The sequence below is a fragment of the Cephus cinctus genome, unplaced genomic scaffold (assembly GCF_000341935.2).
Source record: "Cephus cinctus unplaced genomic scaffold, Ccin1 Ccin1_scaffold0388, whole genome shotgun sequence".
NCBI classification, from domain to species: domain Eukaryota; kingdom Metazoa; phylum Arthropoda; class Insecta; order Hymenoptera; family Cephidae; genus Cephus; species Cephus cinctus.
In genome coordinates, this window is record NW_014333072.1 from 19494 (window position 1) to 44539 (window position 25046).

Here is a 25046-nt window from a genome sequence, read left to right on the forward strand (position 1 = left end):
TCAGTTCCCGGTGAAAAAAGAATTGGCTGGCGCCCGCCTGGCTTGCGGATGCACGAACGACGGGTGGACGGCCGAAGGTAACGTAGGTTGGTTCTAGCAGATAGTCGTTCCCGTATGTTTCGCTATCGATGTCGGGTCAAGTTAAAGAAATACGTTACAATATGTAGATATTGTAACGGTAGTTTCGTTTGGTGGAACGTGAAACGTGAAAACCTTAATCGCGGAAGAAACAAAATATCCCGTCACAAGTACACGACTTCTCGTGAGAGCAACAATCGTGACTATAGCCGGCAACAGACCTGGGCGCCAGGTATTCTCGAGGAATACCGATTGCACGAAACAAAATATACGGTAACTGCTCTCACGACAAATCGATCAACAACGCACTAACTCAGCCTGTTCACCGTGGAACACAATGATAGAAGGGCCGGGATCTTGGATTGGGAGCTAGCGAAATCACGAAAGTAACAGAATAGTATTTCAACAAATTATAACAAAACCCTCTTTATTAGGACATAAATAAAACAATGAATGCAGAAGGGTGGACCGCTCGATAGCTAGATCCCCAATTACGTGAAAGACTCGGGGGGTACGAAAGAACAAAGTTTTGCACTACGATATGGACAATATTAATAACGGGAGTGATGTGCCGAAAATCGGTCGCGTATAGATTACAAAAGAAAATAGTACTGGTCGTGTAAGACTCATATGATAGCCCTCGTCACCGTACTACATAGGCGTAGCTAATAGCGCATCCTTCACGGACCGATAGCCCTAAGGTTGGAAGTATTCCGATAGCACTAATACTAAAGAACGCTAAGCAATGGCATATCACAGTATTTCGGAATTTGAACAGAATACAGCGCACAGATAACAGTAATGAGATAATGGTGAATACAACTAATATTTGCGAGAATTAAATAAATAAGAAACAGGTAAATTTACAGAGGCGTAATTCTTTCAAGGAATCAAAGCAAAGTAAGACGATAGCAAATATAGACTAACGTACGTCTCGATATTAAGAAGCAATAACGATATGTAGGCTCAGTGGCCACACTTCAGGATCCAGAAAATCACTCTATTAATTAGAACGCAATAATACTAGTCTAAATTATACAATTCTTTGTTACAATAGAAAGAGAGACGATAACCACAGAATTTTCCCGATTACGAAAATAGCCTCGAATCGGAAGGATTCGAGAGCGATAACAAACGGCAGGATTGCCAAGAAAATTCCACGTTAATCGAACCTCAGAACTCACCGGTATTAAGCGAATTTTCTAAGACGTCTACTCACCACCACGGACAGCCAGCCAGAGAGCGATCTATCGGCTCGCGTACGCTCGGTAGGTGGTGACATCCCTCCCTTACTCTAACGCCTTGGCTCTCTGCCGAATTTATTCGCGCGTCATAATTTGAACATGGTTAGGGGTCCCTTTACATCACGCTAGCAGATAATTAATATTACATTATCAATACTATATTAGACGATAGCGATTATCCCCGACGAGGTTCCTTGGCTCTGCCTCAGGATGCGGATGCTGTTACTCCATCGAGGTGTACGTTTTCCCCATCTAAGGGGCCGGTTCTCGACGGGAACTGTTCTTCCCTGGATCGTAATATTAAGAAAGCCTCCTGGCTGTCCCTTCGGTAGGGTCCACGGGATCATTCTCCTTGCTGCCTTGGCTTTACGTGTGTGAAGGCGCGTCCTCCACTAGTCGCAGTCGTCTCGGTATTGCTGGTTCCTCGAGTTTTCTGCCTGCTACGGTTGTTTGTTCTTCCAGGAGGATCCTGTAGACCTCTTCCCGGCAGACACTGTCCATGTACGAGGTTTGGGGAGACGCTTCTCGGGACAGAGAGCTTACGGCCTTTGGCACGTACCGCTAGCTAGGTACGGCTGGGCCTGCGACTCCTGTGCCTCCTCCGCGGCCAGCCATTCGGCAAAACGGTAGCGGGTCCTCTCATTCCCTGGGGTGGACGTCACTAGGTGTTGGCGGTGATCGTCCACGTTCCCTTATGTCGCGTTATAAGAGAAGTTAAGATACAAAAAGAAAGTCAGTTGATACAAGATACTAGACATTTTTGTAGGATCCATGTAATGTGTTGCCGTGATGGTGCTTAGAGTGCGTGGCGATAATGCGTCACGCCTAAAAACGCAAGAGCTACCCTTGAAATGTGACAGCAAATTTTTGTCACGTCACAATATATATACATATATATGTATATAATAAGAATGTACAAATATAAATAGTCTGTAAGAAAATACAAATAATAAGACGTAACAAATATTTTAGTTCTGGTTTTATTTCAAACACCTTCAAAATTCGATTTATCGATCCAACTGTTGTGCAAACCATCGAAACCTAGCCATTTCACAAATAGCTTGTTTCCACGTTTCCTCAGTACCTTCCCCATAAGATATATGTCAGGATACATGACGGTGGTAAGTTCATGTTCGTAGAAGCCGTCTTCGATGGGATGATCCTGGTAGTCCTTAAGATTATACGCCACCGGATCGGTATTCTTCACACGACTTACGGTGAAAATTTCAGTTGTCCAATTGGGTGTATAGCCTTTCTCAAAACCGTGTTTAAATTTGCTGATTCGTACTTTGTCACCGACTTTAAACTTTGATCGTTTAAGTGTGGACTTGACTTTGAATTTCTTATACACCCGTTGTAGTAATTCCTTCTCGTTACGAGCAGTCACATCCGTCGGTTTCATACCAATGGTGCGATGCTTACTGCTATTGTAAGAGGATACCAAGTCCGATAAGATATCCAGCCACCGGTGATTGCCCTGTAGGCTAAACTGCATCCACATCTTACTTTTCACAGTACGATTAAAGCGCTCGCAGATCGACGCCTTCAACTTACTGAATGTCGAGTACAGGGTAATACCGTGTTTTTACATAAGATCTTTGAATTCGGAATTGTAAAACTTTCGGCCTTGATCAACATGCAATTTTTTCGGAATTCGACCCTTCGCCAATATAGATCTCAAAGCTGCTGTCACGTCTTTAGCGTTCTTGCTCTTCATCGACACGGCCCAAGCAAACTTTGAAAATATATCGATAACGGTGAGCAGATACTTGTATCCGTGGTTCTCTCTGGCGTACGCCGACATGTCAACGAGATCCGCTTGCCAAATCTCGTCCAGCCCGCGGACGTCAACGTGCCAGCGCTGGTAATTCCTCCTGGCAGGTCTATGCAGTTCCTTCACCACCGCTAACTTTTTTCCATCCATTTTTCAGTGCACTCAGTCTGGCGTCCAGCTGAGAAATTATCAGACAGTTGCGAATAGCCAATTCTTATCAGCTCCTGCTTCACTAAAGTTTTCATCAGATTCAAGGTCACAGCATCGTTTTCCTCCTCGGGATTGGCGACGTTGCAGAGCCTCTTGTTATCAATGTCGTAGTGTCCAGCAGCAGTGAATTTGAGTCCAGCGCCAGGGAGACCACGGCTACTCGTAACCGCGGTCCTGCTACTCAACTGACGTCCAAACACGTCGTTGCTCATATTCAAAGTGGCGATCGTGATCGTTTTATCGAATTAATAAATGATACCCGCCTCGCGCAATTCTTCGATAATCGACACAATTTCGTTGGAGTGACTGGGGTTACCAGCTTCCCGAGACGCAAGGAGCAGACGAAGCCGGTCTACCGATTCGTTGGGATCGTCCCAGTACACGTAATCCGTTCGTTCGTCCTTGGCAGCGATCATGTACCGCGGTACTATACCTTTGCCCGTTACAGAGGGCTGTTGCAATAACGTTATTAAATTTGAAACTCTTGCTCTTACGAATTGCACCATCAGGTTTATAGTACTTTCTACGTACATTCGTCGTTAAAATAATATTTTTGTAATTGTCCAAGTCATCCTGGGTGATACTAGTCTCGTCAGGTACCTTCGTGAACAAGAGTTTGATCAAACCCGCAGTTTTCAAGTAAGTTATATCGCCTATTTGGATTCGATCACCCTCAAAGCTGATAGGCCAATCGCCTATCATCAATTTGTTCTTGGTGAGTTTATGCACACCGTAGGCGGTATCCAATTGTTTATTTTGCCTCAATAGCAGCATATTAAGATACCGTTGCATAGGATCGTTCTGATCAACGAGTACGTCTGCGTCATCGTTATCTCCTTCTTCTTCGTCAACATGTTTACCTTCTTCTTCTTCTTCGTCTTCATCTTCTACTTACTCATCATCGACTCCCTCGAAAGAATCATTGCTTAGAGACTTGAAGGATTCATCTGCCATTCTAAACGTATCATCCGCTTTTGCGTCTTGCTATATTTCATACTTAATCTCGTCTTTGATAAGATTACGCTCCGGCTGAGATGCAGTCACTAGTTTCTGCAGTGAAGTCACTACCGGTTTCAAAACCTCACTCATAGTCTATTCGACGTTCTCTCTACCCAATTTTATCATTCTATGCTTTTTGCGAATCGCATCGCTAGCTTTAGCGATTTGACGTAACACGTCTTTTTGCTCCTGAGATTCTCTGCGTTGCATGTTGACGTTGCTGAATCCAAAACACTACTGCGTTCATTTTTTCAATGATCATTCATTTATGTGCACGAAGCAATCGAATCCTTTTCTGTATCTACCTCCGTCGAGCTCGCTGTCCTTGTCGATCACGAGAAACCCATACTTATCACCCCGTAAAAATTTGTACTTTGGCTGATCAAGCGATTTTGAGTATACGTAGACGTTTTCGAATTTTAATCCGTTAGGATGAATTATGAGAGCGAGCAATGCGTTCGTCTTGCCGCAATTGGAGGGTCCGCAAAACACTGCTCGTATACTGTGTGACGTGAATTTTTGGCAATCCACGCCACAAACGACCCGCAAGAGTAGGGATGTAGGAATTAACTGTTTAACGCTCCAAACGTCAGTCCTAGGTTAAGGCGCACAGATTCCTTAGTATTAAGTAACCAGCCTGTCGTCCGCTTTCATGTTTCTTTGCTTCATTTTGTTGCATACTGCTTTCTTTCTTTGGATAATGTATGACGCTTTGGTGAAAGAAAGATTATTTATTTAATGTATTCAAACTTTTTATATTTATTTTACAATGTTCCCATATACTAAAATAGTGACGATTTTAATTCTTAATCAAAGTAACAAATTGGACTGGTGGATAAGTGAGTGAAGTATCATACTCCTCATTTCTAGAATCGTGACAATCACAGGTTCCAGTCCCATTCATGATAAACATGTGTACACGGTTATAGTATACACGCAGTAACTCACGGTTAGAATTACACAGGCACCCATTAAAATTTTGTTGCTAATTCCGAATGTTACCTATTTAATTATCGATAAGAACCACATACATTATTCATATTGCTATAATATTTACAGAACATTTTTTTTGTCAGTAGTGATCTACTGAAAATTATCGGGACTCTCAAGTTGTTAACTATCCAGAATTTCCAGTAGAGCACGAAGTTAGCACTGATAAACTTAAAGTGGTTTACAAGTGATTAACTACTCTAAGTTTTCAGTACTTCTGTTCGGTGAGGGATATAAATTTGTTGGAAGCATTCACATATTCGAAATCATTTCAGCAAAAAAAAAGTTAAAATTCAGTAATTAAGTTTTCAAATATTTATATATGATCGAATTTGTTATTCAACATTGTTTGCATAGCGAAACGGAAACTAAATTCAAATGGTAGACCATTTTGAATTTAAAATACAAGCTATCTTTATTCTTAATATATTTCCAAGTTATTCAACTTGCTGTTTATTTGTTATAATTTGTAGTTTCAATTCAAGGCACAGGAAGAAATTGTTGAAGCAAAAGCACAAACAAAATACAGTACAAATTAATTTATTTTCATGAAAAAACCTATTCATACTTGGCAGTTACACATTTTTCACTTCAGACGTGAAAAATCGATCGAATTACTATTATCTATCTTCCATTATCACATAAGAAAGTAGAAGTAGAAACATTATTATACGTATAGTACATATTACCTTGGTTAAACAACTGATGACATTATGCAGCTGGTCCTCGCACAAAACTTTCCACAATCCAAGGACTTCATATGCGTGAGTAATAAAAATTTCAAGTGCGTCCAGTGAATTTCTTTCTTCAACTATTGGTTCTTGAAAATGTGGCGACATCGTATTTTCAAAGCCATCGGTAATAATTCGAGAGGTACTTTGTCTGCAAAGATATGAATTTTAAGCATCGTAAATCCGTAACTCCGCTTTTATATTTACTTGTAACTAGGCAAGACGACATAATTAAAAATATTTTACTTTATGTTTAGCTGAATCATACAGAAAGAAGGCAACAACTTTTTGAATAAGTGAGTTGTCACACAAAAGAGAAGTAAAAACAAGGAAACATCACATCCAAACGTGTTATGACGTAAAGTACTATCGATAAAATATCTTCCTTCGCAACGAAATTTTTAAATAATTTCTTTTATCAAGTATAAATGAATATCAACGGTGATAGTCTTTGAATCTGTTAAAGCAAACGAACATTGCCTACGCCGTTTCATATCCGAGACTTATCGCACTATTGCACAGGACCACCCACGAAAATCGCAAAAGGGGCACGCAGGAAAAACATTACATGCGTAAACTTCACACCATATAACTGTGAGTTGTTATACAGCCAATTTCGTGATTTACTGGTACGAACATATTGAGCTGCCAGCGAGAGCAGATTTTCCTTTCCTACAACTTGAAACATTTGGAAGGGGCATGTTTAAAGTGGCAGGTCGCTGAAATATGGTGGACGAGATGGAGTCTATTGCCGAGGTAGACGAAATCCACGATGTTAATGAAATGAGAGTAAGAAATCCACAAGTTTTTCGAGAGAGACGTGATCCGTTTTGTACGTGACGTCACCCTTTGGCATTTCGGCCGTGTTCAATGCTCAGAGAATAGGAGAGTCGTAGGGATTTTCATCTTCCACAAAATGTTCCAGGCAAATATCACTGATTGTGAAATCGAGCCCGGAGGGCTTTGGGAGGGCAGGACCTTCCTTCACTTATTCCACTCGTACGCTTGCGATAAAAAGAAATACTGTTCTTTACTGTGAGTTTCCACCGCTGTTATGCATCTCTTATATCTTTCCATTCCCTCTTAGTATTAATTCAATATTGATAGCTTGCCTTCAAGAAAGGGAATTTTTGAATTTCGAATTTTTAAATATGACTGCAGTTTCCACCAAATATGAAGTTTGCGCTTTTCGAATGCCACCGAATACTCCCGGGTATAATCGAATATGTACGTGCTACAACATGCTGTTTCCCTGTTAACGCATCGCTAGCTAAAAGCGACTTAAAAGCGAGTTCTGAATACCGTCACTAACAACTCGGCACAGTCACTTTTAACTAATAGTGACTCTGTTAATGATCCTAAGAGCGGGTTCTGAATATGACCTTTAGAATACTATTAGTATATTCAAAGTAAATACTTTAGAATTTCTGGCATAGATTCGCCAAGTAGTACTCGATAAGAAATCACCTACAGTTTTATTAACTATTAATTGATCATTAAAACATAATTAAATACAAAAAGCAGTAGTAATGTAAAATAGTAGCGAAAACGTTATAAGAATGTTTTGAAAATACAATTAAAATTATGGGCCAGTGCTAGATCATATAATAGGCAGATATGTAGTGACTTATATACTTGGCATTAATAATATGATTTCAATCCTTTTTGTTACAGGAATGCACAGCACCCCTGTACTTGGCGTAGTTTTTTACACATAAGTGTTTTTTGGGGGATATCACAAGTTTTTGTTGCTTAACCGGATATAGAAGCTCTAAGCATTCAAATCTATATTGTTACAGATATAAAATGTAAATACATTGTGATGTCGCTAATCAAAAAAATATATTGCATTGTCAAAAATGTTTAAAGGCATATAAATTTAATTTGTAAGTCCATTATTTTTAGAAATTGAGCAAGATATACACAAATTTTAAAAGAAAATTTTATCTTGAGTGCATTCAAGTATCGTTAATGGTATTCCAGGTTGTTGAAGTCGTGTGGTAAATGTAAGAGAAGAGAGGTATGTTGGATTATTTACGTACATCAGCCCGTGCGAACAACAGACAGGATACTATGGTGTGAACGAAGCGCTAATGCGTCGCTCGTTGCGTTCTTTTAAGAACACACTGAACTTTCACATCCGACATCTAGACACAGAAAACTACGAAGCGGATCATCTGAATGCCCTGGACTTTCATGTCCGACACCTAGATACAGGAAACTACGGGGAAGAAACCCTTGACCATCCTATATATCTAAAAACTGTCACCTGAAATACGAGAAACTATGTCGAAGCACACACATACGTACACTCATATACACGCGCTCTACATGCATGCTGTTACACTTTTCGTGCGAGCTAAAGACTTAATAATTCTATACAATTTTGAAAGCAGTCTTATATTAAATGGGAATTCAATGTGAACAGTAGCATCACGTACAAAATGTATTTGATTGTGTTATGTATTCGTAGATTACTGAGTGGTGTCCAGATGCGCACAGACCACTTGCCCACGGAACCAGATGCGCACGGACCATTTGCCCACGGCCCACTTGCGCACAGACTGAAATCTCCGTCGACCCAGATGCCCACAGCCCACTTGCGCACAGATTGAAATCGGGTGACGCCCAGTTGCGCACAAACCCAATTGAACATAAAAGCGAATTTCTGCCTCCTGAACAACATTCCATCAGTAATTTAAGGATATTGTAAGTTATCATTATCTGACGGAACCTTTTAAAACATTTAATACTCTCATTCAGTCGGCGACGATACACTTATCCACTAACCTACCCAGTCTTCGAGGTTGAAACATTCCACCCTAACCTAACCTAATTTACTTTAATGGTCCATGCTATATTGATTGTAACGTGGCGTTACAGAGCTGGAAGGGATACCACCTAGGAATGACCGAAAAGTAAATAAATAGGACTTATCAGGTCCGACAGTGGGTTCAATAGCACAGTGGTAAGTGCTCGACTTGGTAGAGAGTGGGGATAACGACGGTTGCGACAAGACGCATGTCGTATCGAGGTGGAAAATTTTTACTATTAGTGCAAGATGTATAGTGCTTATAGTCAAAATAAAGTGTCTCATACTTGTGACATACCGCCTAATCCCACCAGGTTGTCTAAAGGCTCCAGTGCCATAGTGCAAAAGTAAATAATAGTGAAAATCAGCCACGCATCAGCGTGTGCCATACGCATTACAAAATACAAGATGGCGCAACACAATACCGCAAGAAGCAACGAGAAACAAAGCCATAGCAAAGGCATACCACCTGCCAGGATAAGTAAGCTAATGAATAGATCAATCCCTGATCTCAGAAATTCACAAATAGTAGAAAAACTATTTAGAGAAGAACAAAAAATAAAGCCGAATATTTTGGTTAAAAGAAAGAGAACACAAGACTCTTCACGAGGTGATGTATTGCCGGACAATGGCTGTGAGAAGAAAAAGCCAATGAAAAACATGGTCAGTGGTCAGCAAGGCTGGTCAACACCAAAACCAAAAAGAACCAACAAAGCAAAAGCAAGTTCTAGCACAACAGATCCTCATATTATGGAAACTGAAAACAGCAATATTGAGAATATAGATCTCAAAGAGCGCAACGCAAACTTTACAGCAGAGAGTACCAAAACTGGGATTCCTCAGGAGAAAGCAGAGGCATCGCAACAAAAAATAGCAAGACCGCCTCCAATCCACGTACAAAACGCTAATATGAAACTACTAACTCAAAGAATCACATTGAATACAGAAGAAAAAACTGAATTCCACGTAAAACAAACATCAGCAGAAACATCAACAATCTATGCCCATAACATAGAAATATATAGGAAAATCAAGCAAACTTTAACGGAAGACAATTATCAATTCTTCACCTTCACCCCAAGGCAAGAGAAAAACAAGACATTTCTTTTAAAAGGAATCAGAGGCGAATTCACAGAGGAAGAAATTAAAGAAGAGATAGAAGGTAAGCTAATAGAAAAATTAACAGTAGCAAAAGTAACAAAGTTCCAGTTTCTACTTAAATCTCAAAAAATGCACCACTTTATTGTACAGTTCACAAACGATAGTAACACGAAAGCATTAAAAAGCTTAAAATACATAGCGTACCAAGCAGTGAAATGGGAAAAGTTAAGAAGAAAGGGTTCGTACCAATGCAGGAATTGCCAGCGAATTGGACATACAAGTGCCAACTGTCATATGCCATACAGATGTGTCAAGTGTTCTCAGAGTCATGAACCAGGAAACTGTGATATTAAAGAAAACAGAAACGAAGAATCCAAAGTCAATCTAAAATGTACAAATTGTGGAAACGTTGGCCACCCAGCATCGTACATAGGGTGTCCCTTTATAAAGTTCGCCAACAACATCAGGAAAAGTAATATCAAGATAGCAGCAGAAAAAAAACCAACAAAGCTCTAGGAAAATCTGAGATAAACAACCACGGAACCATGCAGATAACATATGCACAAGCAGCATCAGCCAATAACGCAAGTGTTGAAGAAAAAATAGTAAAAAACATCACCCAAGAAAACACAACAAAGGAGGACGCACTGACAGCAACTCTAACAACCTTCAAAAATGATATCATTAAGGCCATTACAATACAAATAAATGATTTATCTAGCCAGGTTAACGCAAACACAAAAAGAATAGATTATCTCTTCCAATCATTGAAGATACAATATAACAGATGCAATAATGAATAGAGAAAACAGCACATTACTCCAGAAAGATTTAGATAGCAATAATCTCCTTACGTTAGTAGCGATAAATGTGAATTCGATAGCGTCAAACTTGAGAAGATATGAACTATTGAAATTTATGGAAGATGAAAATCCAGACATACTTCTACTATCAGAAACGAAATTGTGCGAAAAACACAATATACAATTTAAAAATTACCAAATCATAAGAAATGATAGACCAAACTTGACAAACGGGGGAGGCACAGCCATCATCATCAAGAACAATCTCAAGTTCACAAGAATTGAACACCCAAACTCAGCCAGGAATTCTACACTAGAATATACTGTCATCAAACTTAGCCTTAAACATAGAAAACAACTATTCATTATCAGTGTTTACGCAAATAACAATAACTTAACAATTTTTGTAGCAGAGTTAGAAGAGCTATTTAAAAAATTAAACCTCCATCAAAATTTGCACACGTATATTTTGGGAGGCGACCTAAACGCTAAACATCCAGCATGGAAAAACAAAAGTATGAATCAGAGAGAACTATATTTACATAATTGGTTAAACGAAAACACCTTCAAGTATAGATCTAGATTAGTAATCCCGGACAAACAGACATTTCCAGCGTCAGGGTCTTTCCTTGACATAGGCATAGTAGATAGTAGAATTAAACTGCGGGGAATGGATGATGGAGGCTGTCAACTACAAACCATCCCGTACCCTAGTGACCATCGAGCGGCGAAATTCGCAGCAATGATACCTCTTAGCCAACCGCAAAGAACTAGTCAAGCTATAGAAGCGCAAGGGACATACTTATACAACACGACCAAATGGGAGAAATTCCAAAAATCACTAGTCAATAACCACGTGTCGCCACCACCAAGAGACAAAAACCTCACAAGAGAACAAATAGACACATGCATAGCCGAATTCTCAAGTCAGGTGCTAAGTGGAATCAAAATAGCAACGCCCATTAGGAAACCATGCGACAAAGTTATGAATATAGTAAATAATAATATAATAGCACTACACAGAAGGAAATCTAAGCTAGTCACGAGCCTCAATGCACTTAGAAAGATTCAGCATCCAATGAAACAACTTGCAATCGTAAAAACAAAAGAAAAACTAAAGGATACAAGCGAAACCTTAAAGAAAGCATTTATTGACGCAGGCAACAAATAATGGGTGAACCTGCTAGAAAAAATAAATCATAGAAACTCAGAAGACATTTTCCCTAAAATAAATAGACTACTAAGAAAGAGATCTAAGATCAAGGTGGGTGACATTAAAATAAATGAGGATAGTCCTCTAAGAATTCGAGCAGAAATAAACATAGAAAACTACAAGCAAAATAATAGCAGTCTCCGTCAGCAAGATTCAAGATAAACTCAACATATTAGGTGCATTTATTGAGGAGGTTAATAGTCCCAAATTTCTAAATGAAGGATTAGCACTTAGAAATATAGTAGAACAAAAAACCAAACCGATACACGATGAAAAAAGAAGAATTGAAGAAGAGAGAAAATACCTCAGCACGTTCTCTGCCATAAATCCAGCTGACAACCCAGTAGCGCTAATCGAAGGGAAAGACTACTTCGCAAAAAAAGAAAAAATAGCAAATATATTGAAAAATCTACCAAACAAACTCTCATCTGGACATGACAAAATCCCAACAATAGTTCTCAAACATATCCCGACAGTAATGATTAGTACTCTGACAATAATTATAAACAATGCTTTGAACAACAATTATTTTCCAACTATATGGAAAATAGCCAAAATTATACCACTACTTAAAGAAGGGAAGAAATCGGAAGATCCTGCTAGTTATAGGCCTATAAGCCTAACTCGCACACCTAGTAAAATAATGGAAATAGTCATATACGAAGCAATTAATATTCACCTGAAAGAACATAAAGTTATGCCAGACAACCAGTTCGGTTTTAGAAAATACCACTCCACGTCGCATGCCATAAATAAGCTAGTTTCAGACACAACAAAATACCTCAAGACAGGAAAGCAAGTTGGAGCAATCCTAATGGATCTAGAGAAAGCATTTGACTCAGTTTGGCACAACAGGCTCATCTTTAAACTTATAGCAAAAAAATTTCCTCAACACGTAGTATTGATAGTGCTTGAAATGCTATCAGACCGGACATTTAAAACCAGCAACTCCTCAATGGAATCGTCACTCTCGTTTAAAATAGTAGAAGGATTACCGCAAGGGACAGTTTCTTCACCAATCTTGTCCAACATAATGACGTGTGACCTATTAAATCTTTTTGACATGAACAACGAAAATCCGTCACATTCAATAGCATATGCTGACGACCTGATAATATACACAGCAGATAGTAGACCCAAAAACATACAGAGAAAGCTAAATGAGTTAACAGATAAAGTCAACAATTATTATAAAACATGGAACTTAAAGCTGAACCCAGCGAAATGCGAAACCATCATATTTAGAAGACCCACAAACCAAATAGCTGCAAAAGCAAACCTAGATAGGAAAAACTTCAAAATCGTGACACAGGATCCGGAAAACAACACACAAGTGGAAATCCAACATAAACAAGCATTTAAATACCTGGGAGTAATCATAAATCATCTGTTGAAATTCAATCTCCATATAGAAACACAGCTACAAAAAGCAAGAAACGCTTTCGTACAAAATGGGCAGATATTCCGGAAACTCGCCTATCACCTAGAGCTAAAATAATTTGTTATCAATTACTAATACGACCATTAATAACTTACGCTGCGCCAATTTGGTGGAACACTAGCTCATCTAAAATGGAGAAACTAAGAAAATTCGAGAGGCAGTGTCTAAGGACCTGCCTACATATGTTTAGAACGCCGGAGTCAAATAATAAAAAATGTACAGTAACAAAAAGCTATACAATAGTGCTAACATTATTAGAATAGACCATTTTATCATCAAACTAACAAGGCTATACTTTGCCAAAGCAATTAAGAGTAGCAACATAACTTAGCGAAGCAAGAAGATAACTGGTTCATAGAAGGAAATGAATACACACCGCCACAAGCCTTCATTACCTTAGACAAGAGAGGGATCATTCAGAACCAAAACAACGTTCCCATAGCGTATCACCTAAAAAGGCATATCCAAAAGAAATCCCTGCCATTAAATCATGCGTCAATAAAACAGAGGAGTCTAATCTACAGTAAAGCCATATCCCAAAAAGACTTTGAAGACTACACCAGGCTTTTTGATCTAATATGGTGGACGAACCCGAGTGATAACGACATGCGCGATCTAGAAAAAAGAAAAAGTTGTAGCACAAAGCAGAGAGATAACATGTATCAAATGCTATAAAGGGGGGAAAAAAGAAAACACCGCGAAGCAGCAAATACTAGCCATTGAGCTACATGGTATAATTGTATATATGTAAATAATCTCTTCTTCCTCTTATCTATCCCTCCTACTTAGAATTAAGCATAAGAAAATAGACAAAGCTAACTGGCATGTTTTCAAATGATCACCTGTTTCAGCCAGTAAACTAATAGAAAGTTATACGCGCAGAAAAATAAGCGATAAAAATATATATGAATCTAGTACAAAAAAAAAAAGAAGGGCAAAAAGAAGCTGCAAATCTGCAGCCACGAGCCCGAAACCAAAACCAAATAGATAGGCCTCTTACAAATATTCTATGACCTAGTAAATAACTCCTGTTCATAACATGACAAGATCAAATAAAGAATATTTTTGTTAAAAAAAAAAATGCTCGACTTGGCAGTCTGAAGGTATCGGGTTCGAATCCCGATCAGAACTCCCAATTTTTCGGAAATTCCTAGCCCTCTAGTGCTCCCTGGCGGCTCTATGGATGAAAATTAATTATAGCGGGGACGAGCCGAGCCGGGCATCCCGTTAAATGATATACGACAATACGGTATCCGCTTGTGGGGTAGAAATCTGTGAGTAAGTGGCCCGTGGACATCTGGGTTGACGAAGATTTTGTTACGTATATCGGCCATCATTCCAAAACAGAATAATAACATAGCCGACAGTCAATAGAACTGCAAACTGAGCACGTTACCCAGCGCATTGCCTGTGTCACTCAGCTGCTTAGTTGAGTGCATTCCTAAGGTACTAACCATACCTAAGAGCATTAGCAAAAAACGACTATATAAGCAGTCAAAGTCATGGTACTGACGCTCAGAAAATCATATAGTTTCACGCGCAAAAGATCGAACTGCACATTGTCACTCGTAGCTGTAACCGTTAGAGTATTAGATTCAGTGTAATATTCGTAATCTGGCCTAGGTACGGATGCGTTATTACATACCCTAGGTAACAAGCTAGATCGGTTACCGGGCAAAATTGAGCTGCATAGACTAGTCTTTCCAAATAACGCATATACTAGATAACTTTCTGTTCCACCAAATTTCTTTTCGCCTTAACCTCACATACAGTCAGGTTTTGTAATCCAATTTCACGATTTTTATCCCAGTATTTCTCACAACTGAAACACTGTACACAACAATATTCAATTGAAAACTACCAAATCATCTGTAACAATATATCGCAAATTCACATTTTACTCGCGTCTTAAATATCTATTACCCATCCTTAAACATTTAAGGGGATATCTATCCACGTTGGAATAGCAAGGCGTGTTTCAACACTTTAAACGAGCAGCGAACTCACCATGGAGTGTATTCTTACCGCTCGGAATTCACCCAAATACTCTGGTCGTTCCTTTTCTTTTGATTACTTCTAAATTTTGTTAACAAATTTAAAGACCTCGCTAACCGTTACGGCCTACGTAACAATTTTAATCTGTGCGCAAGTGGGTCCGTGGGCATCTGGGTCGAAGAAGATTTCAATCCGTGCGCAAGTGGTCAGTGGGCACCTGGGTCCGTGGATATTACGAGATCCGTGGGCCGTGGGCAAGTAGTCCGTGCGCATCTGGTTCCGTGGGCAAGTGGTCTGTGCGCATCTGGGTCCCTCCGTAAATTACCAACACCATCCAGAGTACAAATAGGTAAAGAAGGCAAAGCAGTGAGCGCCATCTGTCGTGTGAAAAAGTAAATAGACGTGCGAAGGCGACGACGGACCTGAAATAAAATCATCTCGCTCGCCTTTCACGACACTTTGATGTCGTACATTAATCTCATTGATTTTGATAGCAATTAATTCAGAACCCTCTATTCCTAGAGTGAATGTATTGTTACGTCTCGGCCTTCCTGTATACCTCATTCGCCTACCTATACATATACACAGCCACTTATACCCATAACCAACCCATAGTTATACCCTCACCTATACATATACTATACACACTACATATGCCATTATCTTTACCGACAGTACTAGACAAGTATATAAGTCGACCAATCGTCTAATATAATGAATTCCTATGATTTATACTTATTAATTTACATTTTTGCTTTGTTTTATATTCCACTTATATTGTTGGAATCCTCAACTGAAACACTGTACACAACAATATTCAATTGAAAACTACCAAATCATCTGTAACAATATATCGCAAATTCACATTTTACTCGCGTCTTAAATATCTATTACCCATCCTTAAACATTTAAGGGGATATCTATCCACGTTGGAATAGCAAGGCGTGTTTCAACACTTTAAACGAGCAGCGAACTCACCATGGAGTGTATTCTTACCGCTCGGAATTCACCCAAATACTCTGGTCGTTCCTTTTCTTTTGATTACTTCTAAATTTTGTTAACAAATTTAAAGACCTCGCTAACCGTTACGGCCTACGTAACAATTTTAATCTGTGCGCAAGTGGGTCCGTGGGCATCTGGGTCGAAGAAGATTTCAATCCGTGCGCAAGTGGTCAGTGGGCACCTGGGTCCGTGGATATTACGAGATCCGTGGGCCGTGGGCAAGTAGTCCGTGCGCATCTGGTTCCGTGGGCAAGTGGTCTGTGCGCATCTGGGTCCCTCCGTAAATTACCAACACCATCCAGAGTACAAATAGGTAAAGAAGGCAAAGCAGTGAGCGCCATCTGTCGTGTGAAAAAGTAAATAGACGTGCGAAGGCGACGACGGACCTGAAATAAAATCATCTCGCTCGCCTTTCACGACACTTTGATGTCGTACATTAATCTCATTGATTTTGATAGCAATTAATTCAGAACCCTCTATTCCTAGAGTGAATGTATTGTTACGTCTCGGCCTTCCTGTATACCTCATTCGCCTACCTATACATATACACAGCCACTTATACCCATAACCAACCCATAGTTATACCCTCACCTATACATATACTATACACACTACATATGCCATTATCTTTACCGACAGTACTAGACAAGTATATAAGTCGACCAATCGTCTAATATAATGAATTCCTATGATTTATACTTATTAATTTACATTTTTGCTTTGTTTTATATTCCACTTATATTGTTGGAATCCTCAATTATGAATTATGTTATCTCTTATATGACCGGAAAATGTTACGCTTATTATTCTATCAGGCATTATGTTCATAAGGAATTTGTCATACTAATCCTTTATTATGTCTTTAAATAAAAGATAAACCTGAAGTTCCTCGAAATTTGCAGTACTCGCAAGGTTTCAGGTAGAGAATTGGAAGACTCAGGTATGCAGCAACAGACAGATAATTATTAGTGTTCTGATTTGTTAACTAATCAATAAGGAAGGGAATCAAAGACCAATTAAATTCAGAAGAAGTAATGGAAGGGGTAAGAAACGAAATTGTTAAACAGGGTTGGAGAGACGGAAAAGTTTTGTAAGTGGAGTTCTTGTAAGAAAAGTTCGAGTCTGAGTTCGGAATTTTAGTGCAGTTCAAAGTCTGAGTAGAAGTAGAAGTCGAAGTCGAAGTCTAATGTTCTAGAGTTATAGAATTCTAGAGACTTGTAGTCTTTTCATCTTCAATTCAATTCTTCTAAGTTCTTATATACAAAAGTGAAGTATCAAAGTCAGGTTTAAGAATAATCATTCGAATAAGTGAAGCATACCTGGCGCTTCTGTTCTGCGAGTTTGTGAATCATCATCACTACTATTATTTACAATCCATCCAAACCATCTCATTGAACCGGTACTACTTCCACAGAAATCATAAAATAAGGAACAGTTGGATTCCATTGGAAATCATTAGGGTAAGCCTATGAGTACATTCACATATAATCAGGTACACACAACAATTCATTCATATCCAGAATACCCGAGCAAAGAAACAATGAGTTCGTTCAGTTAAACCTTGTTCTCGTTCCATAAGTCATGATTCCATATCAGACTCAGGAAACAATCCTCGTCAGACCGATCGGCAAATTTCCTGGAACCTATTCCCTATTCCTTCCGAATCTTTATCTGTTGCAACAATTAACATAGCACGTAGTAGACATACTAACAGTCCTCCTCACACCGATCGGCAAATTCCCTGGAACCTATTCCCTATTCCTTCCAAATCTTTATCTTCAGGAACAATTAACATATCACGTAGACATACTAACGATTTTAGGCAATCATTAGAAACCGTAGTAATACTATACAAGTCGCATGCGGTAGCAAGAAATAAACAGTCAAAGACAGGACCGACCTAACGCGTGGACGTATCGTTTAACACCGGCAAATCTGACCAGCGGACCATTCTAACTACCTTTTCTAAGTCAACATTCACTGAATCTTCATAACTCTCAATTGTTCCTTTTTCATATCACACATAAAACATAACCATATTCCGCGTATTTCAGGGAGCGATCGTAACAATATCAATAACTTTTCGTCACACATAGTCGTTCATAAGATATTTAAATTGAAACACAGGTACATACAAGAGATGTTTCGAGTAAAGAGTCTCGGCGGGCCGTGCCCTGTACAGCGGTTTGCCTATATTTGGCGCGAAACTCGACCGAGTTTCTTGATGCAACCAAACGTTATTAAAGCAGATAAGCTCCTTAATTAGCGCATAAAAAGAATTTTGTAATAATTGGAAAGGCACATTTAAACAAGATAATCCCGTTTTAACGGAAAGATAGTTGCACATGTATAGTATATAATTGATCACAACCATTGTAACTGATCCTCGACGAACGTGCGTTACTTACTATGAGTTATAGATTATAATAATAAGGGAAAATTAATAAATTGCACATGACATCTCACACTCTCTTATGTTTCTAGAAATTACAACTACACTGCAACATTACAGGTGAATGAGGGGAAAGAGAGAGAGAGAGAGATCACGGCAAACAAGGAACGAAAACGGTACGGACAGTAATGTTGAACGGAATACCCAGAAGTGATGTGCCTAAAGAGCATTTTACTATGGCAACGCGGAACCACACACTTCAGGACTCCTACAAATTACCTTTCCCGTCCCCTTACTAGCCTCACGTCCAAGATGATTCGGTCAATGCATTAACCTAAAGAGGAATCCGCGATCGAAGACCTATAACCAGAATGCTATTGGGCAATCGGGTGCAACAGCCCCGGATCTCGCCATAACACGTTGTGGCCGTCCGTAGGACGCACAGAAATTCATTGTCTTCGCGTCTAAAATGAGGCACGTTAAGTATGTCGAAATGCTTTGCATTAGCCATCTTTCAGTCAACGGCTTTTCGTCATGTTTTTATTAATTTTACATAATGCTTCATAAAAGGCTGCAACACTTTTACGACGTCTAACACGCAACATACGTAGAATCGAGACAACATTTTTTCTTTGAAACTCTTGAGTAAGAGTGCATATGCATAAAACAAGTGTTGAAGCGTGCATACTTGAGGCCATAAATTTAAGGATTATACAAGAAGTCGGTCAAACGAGTACTTGACTGTCGCGACGGCTCAGGTAGCTCGGCGTCAGTAAAGTCCCAAGGAAAAGGAAAGAATGCAAGTATGGATGTAAAACAGATATGAGTGATTTTGGGTACGACTTTGTATTAGAAGATAGGCTAGAGTTAATTCGACTGTCGAATAGTGCGGCCGTGTTCGTAACCTGTAGTTTTGCTTTTGTGTCCCTTTGTAATAAAACATCTTAACTCTCATTACAATCATTTTTCACCACTCCCATTACGATCCTTACTTTTCAGTTTATCCCCATGTCATTATTAATATTCGTATAGTAATATTCTTTCTTCTACACATATGTATTGTCTGTCTGCTATGACAGAATGATTTTTGTAGAATATCACATTCGAGAACTATGAATTATACTGAATGAAATATAAATTAGAATATCTTGATACTTACTGCTTAAAACTGTGGATGTTTTTATTCAAAAACAATTTTAGCGATTGCAAATTTCCTAGGATTTGAATTATTTGTGCAGGTGGTACGGCGTTAACTATCTGCAACATAAATTGTACATGATATTATAACGTTTGCACGAAAACCACCTAATAATGAAATATCATCATACATTCCCTCCGATAACCAACTTTGAAAAACTTTTTCTGTTGTGTAGAATCGTCATCACATTTTATATCCAGTGACACACAAGTTTCATCTACTTATCAACTTTTTCTTCTTATCGTTTTGTCTCTTAACCAGTTAGCTGTGGCGAAGACGAAAGACGAATGTACTCGTCAAACACAGAGTAAGTATCTCTGTTAAAATATTGGATCAAAACGACGTTATTATTTTATAAATTTAGTAGCTTTACTACTAATATTTAATTATTCATTTAAAGGATTAGACTACTGTGAAATTTTCAAATTTTCAAAAATTTTGTTTATCTTTAAAAAATAGTATGAAGTGTTTAGAATAATATGCAAAAGGTTCCATGTAGATATTCGAAGTATTTTTGTAGTTATAGTGTTTGTAGCGAAGGAAGAATTTGATGCGCATATAGTTAATGAGGATACTTTTTATTTTTGATTCAGACCAACCATATTTGCGAAATCGTGTACACCGATCAATGGCGCACGGAAAATTTTAACCGACGTGAAGAAGAATAACGTGTGGATATTTCAATGTTTTTTTATGAAAATTTTTACACACACATTTATAGTTTTTCCTAATCAAATTTCCAAAAATAAGCCAGTTTGGACGTCGACTACAGTAACTTAATACTACATACATAATAAACGAAAAATGCAGGAAAAATCAAATACATGCAATTGTCAAGTGGCGAACCGTATCGGATAGAACTCTGTCATAAATCAGTCGCAGACTTTAGAGATAGACTAGCTGCCTTTCGACTTTTGCTTTTACATCTAAGAAATGTTATCATCGCACATAAATGAATTCGTTATGCGAACTTATAAGCTGTTTCAGCCAATGCATACGGGGACGCATGAGTTTATCTGAAATTAATCATATTTTTGTTTGTTTGTTTTATTTCCGGCCTGGCCTAAAAATATTTTAAACATCTTGAAATTTGAGAATATGTTTTTATTTTCAATAAAATTACAATTTAAATAGCCAATGGTCACTACTTTTTACGCATGACGAGAATACTTGTCATGACATGAAATACCTGCTACTTCTCCATGACGAGTTTACTCGTCAAACACACATAAATGGTTAAACCTCTTAATTACCCTGTAAAAGAAATTACGTGAAAAAATTGTTAGAATTATTAATTTTAAAAAACTTGTAGTATGCTCCATTGACAGCGCGGTGGAGCATACGGTCTTGAGCGGTTGCCCCGCTGTACGTCTCTCCACATCTCGAACGGCCCACTACTCTACCAGGCGCGCCAACCGATTGTCACCCGGGTTCCTCGAGCAAAATTTGCAAATTTAGAAGTTTTCTTAAATGAAAAATTTAACCCCTTAACAAACTCGTTTTAGAATTTTCAAAAGCGCGTTTTAATCGTTGAAATTTCAACTACGACATGGGGTAAATACGAAATTTCTATTGCATTGCATTCCTAATGAAACATGACGGGGAAGCTTCGGGTGCGCTTACGATGTCTCGAAATCTGTCATGGGATCGTTTCCAAAACAATAATTTTGCGACAATCTGCAGTATCGTTAAAGACAGTAGAACGCAGAAACTGAACCAAATTAACCGGCACGTTCGGAAGTTATGGTCAATTAATTATTTTCATTTCAAGGGGGTGTAGCTCCCCCTAGAATAATACTACATGGGTACAATGGGGATGTTTTTGACTACTGAAAGATGCTCTTTCTCGTGCCATAATTAGAAATATGAACTTACTTTCGGAACTGCTAATTCTCGACATTTTCACAAAGGTCCAAAATGCACTATGTCACTCCAACCCTTGCGATTCAAACGGGAAGGAAATTTCGTAAAAAATATGTTTTTGGTTTTTTGAAATCGGTCATAATTTCCCAGAAATACAATAAAATTCCAATGTTCCACTTCAATTGGACGTTACAGTATATCAAAGAATTTAATAATCTACACTTCGAATCAGCAACAAAGATAACCATGAAATGGAAACGAAAGGAATGAATCTAAGAATCGAGTAGACAATAGATAGTAGTAGATGAAGTAAAAAATCTCAACCTGACAGTCAATTAATCCGAAAGATCAAAAAATCCAAACTGAAAATTCCAATCTTGGATGTAACATATGTGACAGTTCTTGGGTTGAATTTCTCCTACACAGTGTTCAGCTTGTTGATGCCGTGTGGTAAACGCAAAAGAGGAGAGTGTGCTGGATTATTAACGTACCTCAGACCGTGCGAACAACAAAAAGGATACTATAGTTTGAGCGAAGTGCCAAAGCGTTGCTCATTGCACACTTTTCTGGACACTATGGACTTCTACGTCCGACATCTAGATACAAGAAACTACAGAGCGGAACACCTGGACACCCTGGACTTCTACATCCGATTCTTAGATACAAGAAACTACGGAGCGGAACACCTGAACGCCCTGGACTTCTATATTCGACAGCTAGACACAGGAAACTACGGAGAGGAATACCTGGACACCCTAGACTTCGACATCCGACACCTAGATACAAGAAACTACGAAGTGGAGCACCTGGACATCCTATATCTCTAAAAACTGTCACCTAAAATACGAGGAACTATGTCGAAGCACACACATACATACACCCGTACACACGCGCTCCACATGAAAGAGTTAATAATTCTGTACTATTGTGAAAGCAGCCTTATATTAACTAGAAATTCGGTGTCAACGGTAGCTTCACATACAAAGTGTATTTGATTTTGTTGTGTATTCGTAAATTTCCAACACCATTCAAAAGTACAAATAGGTAAAGAAGGCAAAGCAGTCAGCACTATCTGTCGTGTAAAAAAGTAGATGGACGTGCGAAGACGACGACGGACCTGAAATAAAATCATCTCGCTCACCATGTGAATACGCCATGACCTCGTACACTAATCGTATTGAACTTGGTGTCAATCGATTCAGAACCCTTGATTCCTATAGTGAATGTATCAATAACTTTTTCTCACACATAGCCGTTCATAAAATATTTGAGTCGAAACATAGGTACAAGAAATGCTTCGTATTGCGTATGATTGAGTCAACTTGTTTTTCCATCTCCCTACCCTCTATTGCTATTTGCGCTTTTCTAGTTAGTAGATCCCCTCTGGATATTGCCAGCCGTCTTCATGTGGAGCGGCCCATTGCATTGTAGCTTCTTTTGTATTTCAGACGAGCCTTCCGCCCAAAAGCTCGAAAAAGCCGTGCGCGCGCCCTAGTTTTAGTATTTTTGCGTTCCTTTCTAGCAACCCTCCGTACCCTCCTTTCCCGCCACCGGCCCTTTTCAGCGTACCCACAACCGAGGTAATTATAAGCAGCCATTTTCGCATTCGGGAACCTTTGTCCCTAAGACCGCTCACCTCTTCGCTCCGCTAGCCGTGCCATTCTCAAAAAGTAAACATTCGAGGACTTTTCGGAGTCACTCGACGGTGATACGCCGTATAAGTAGCTGGCGCCCAGGTTTTGTTTGTGTGCTATTTCGTGCCGGTAAGCCCTCCCTGCCCTGCCCTTCCACCTTGCCCATTGCGTATCCCTCTGTCCCCGGATTCCCCTTTCCACCAAGCCTGTTGAAAGTCCTCAAACACCGCGTGCTCCTGAGCGAGCACCCACGTGTATTGTTTTAGTTGCGTGTTTAGTTTAGTATTGCGTTTTTTAAGTTATTATATCTCCTTTATCTTTTCCGTTCTATTACTGATTTCTTTTATTTTTATATATTCTCTTGTATGTACTCCGACATCTTTCATATTAATTATATTTTGTTAATCATACCCCGTGTCCCCTTTTCTTTTCGCGACCTCTCCCTTATTGCGATAGCTGTCTTCGAGAGACCCTGGGTAGAATAACCTGCCCAGTACGTCACAATATATGTGTAAATCGTAAATTTAGACTTGCTAATACAATAAAATCAAATACAATTACTACTGGTATAACAAACAAACCTCCATGTCAATTTATATTTTAAATATGTTTAAAATAACTTCAATTTTACCTGAATCTTGTTGTTGACATTATCTTGCTTGATACACCGAACATTCCATATGGGCCTGAATATTCTACCTACATATAGATACAAGCCATCATGTTTTGCAGAAAATTGTTGCAAAGATTGATCTAAAGTAAGACCGGATTGTGTGAAAGGTCTAATTGCGTGCAGCGAAGAATCAAAAGCGTGAATCCTTGGAGTGGATGTCCGAATATCACCTGCAACAAACATAAGTAGTGAAACACTTGATATAAAGTCTTGTGTTTCTAGTTTACGAAATATAGCGACAAGACGATAAAACAAATATTTGAAACTTTGGACTTTTTATCTGTTTGTGCCCCTGTAAGCAAGAAAGAAAGTTGTTGAATTGTAATGGCAACTAGTACCTAATGGTTTTATAAATCGCTGAATAAAAATTCCAGATCAAAATTCAAAATGGTGGATCCAATATGGCGAATCAAAATGCAAAAAGTCACTTAATTAGCATGAAACTTATAAGGAATGTCACTTTAGTGTTTCCCTCCGATTTCGATGAAACTCAACTATGTTGTAGCGCATAAAAATCTAAGAGACACGTGTTTTTTTTTTATCGGCGGAAAAACGGTTTTAGGGGGAGTAGTATAAGTATGGGAGTTTTGAATATAGATTCCTGCACCGACATAATACCGACACTCCAGAGCCTTTGAAGGTGGGTGTCCGTGCTAAGTTACCGTCGTGAGCTCTACGATTTCTGGAAGTGACGTCATCAGGACCCTCGATTCCAAGAATTTTCCTTCGATTTCGGGAATTTTGCGTCACATTCCGGGAATTTTGCGCTCGATTCTAGGAATTACGCACGATCGAGAACCTTCTAGAACCTTCTAGAACCTTCGAGAACATTCTGGAAGCTTCAACGGTTCGTGTCCGTGCTAAGTCGGGAAGGATCGCTCCCAGAGCCGGCG

General features: G+C 39.0%; 1 protein-coding gene across 1 annotated transcript in view; it reads right to left on the bottom strand.

The window, feature by feature from the left end:
- The window catches only part of LOC107267261 (nuclear pore complex protein Nup155-like), a 42699-nt gene extending 18369 nt beyond the window's left edge, over nt 1-24330 (bottom strand). The window contains exons 1-3 of the mRNA XM_015738726.2: nt 24112-24330; nt 19945-20042; nt 5985-6177 (exon numbers count right to left, since the gene is read on the bottom strand). Coding sequence (XP_015594212.1) covers nt 5985-6134 — 150 coding nt within the window. The 5' untranslated portion in view covers nt 6135-6177; nt 19945-20042; nt 24112-24330. The remainder of the gene's footprint in view (nt 1-5984; nt 6178-19944; nt 20043-24111) is intronic.
- Between the last annotated feature and the right edge of the window lie 716 nt (nt 24331-25046).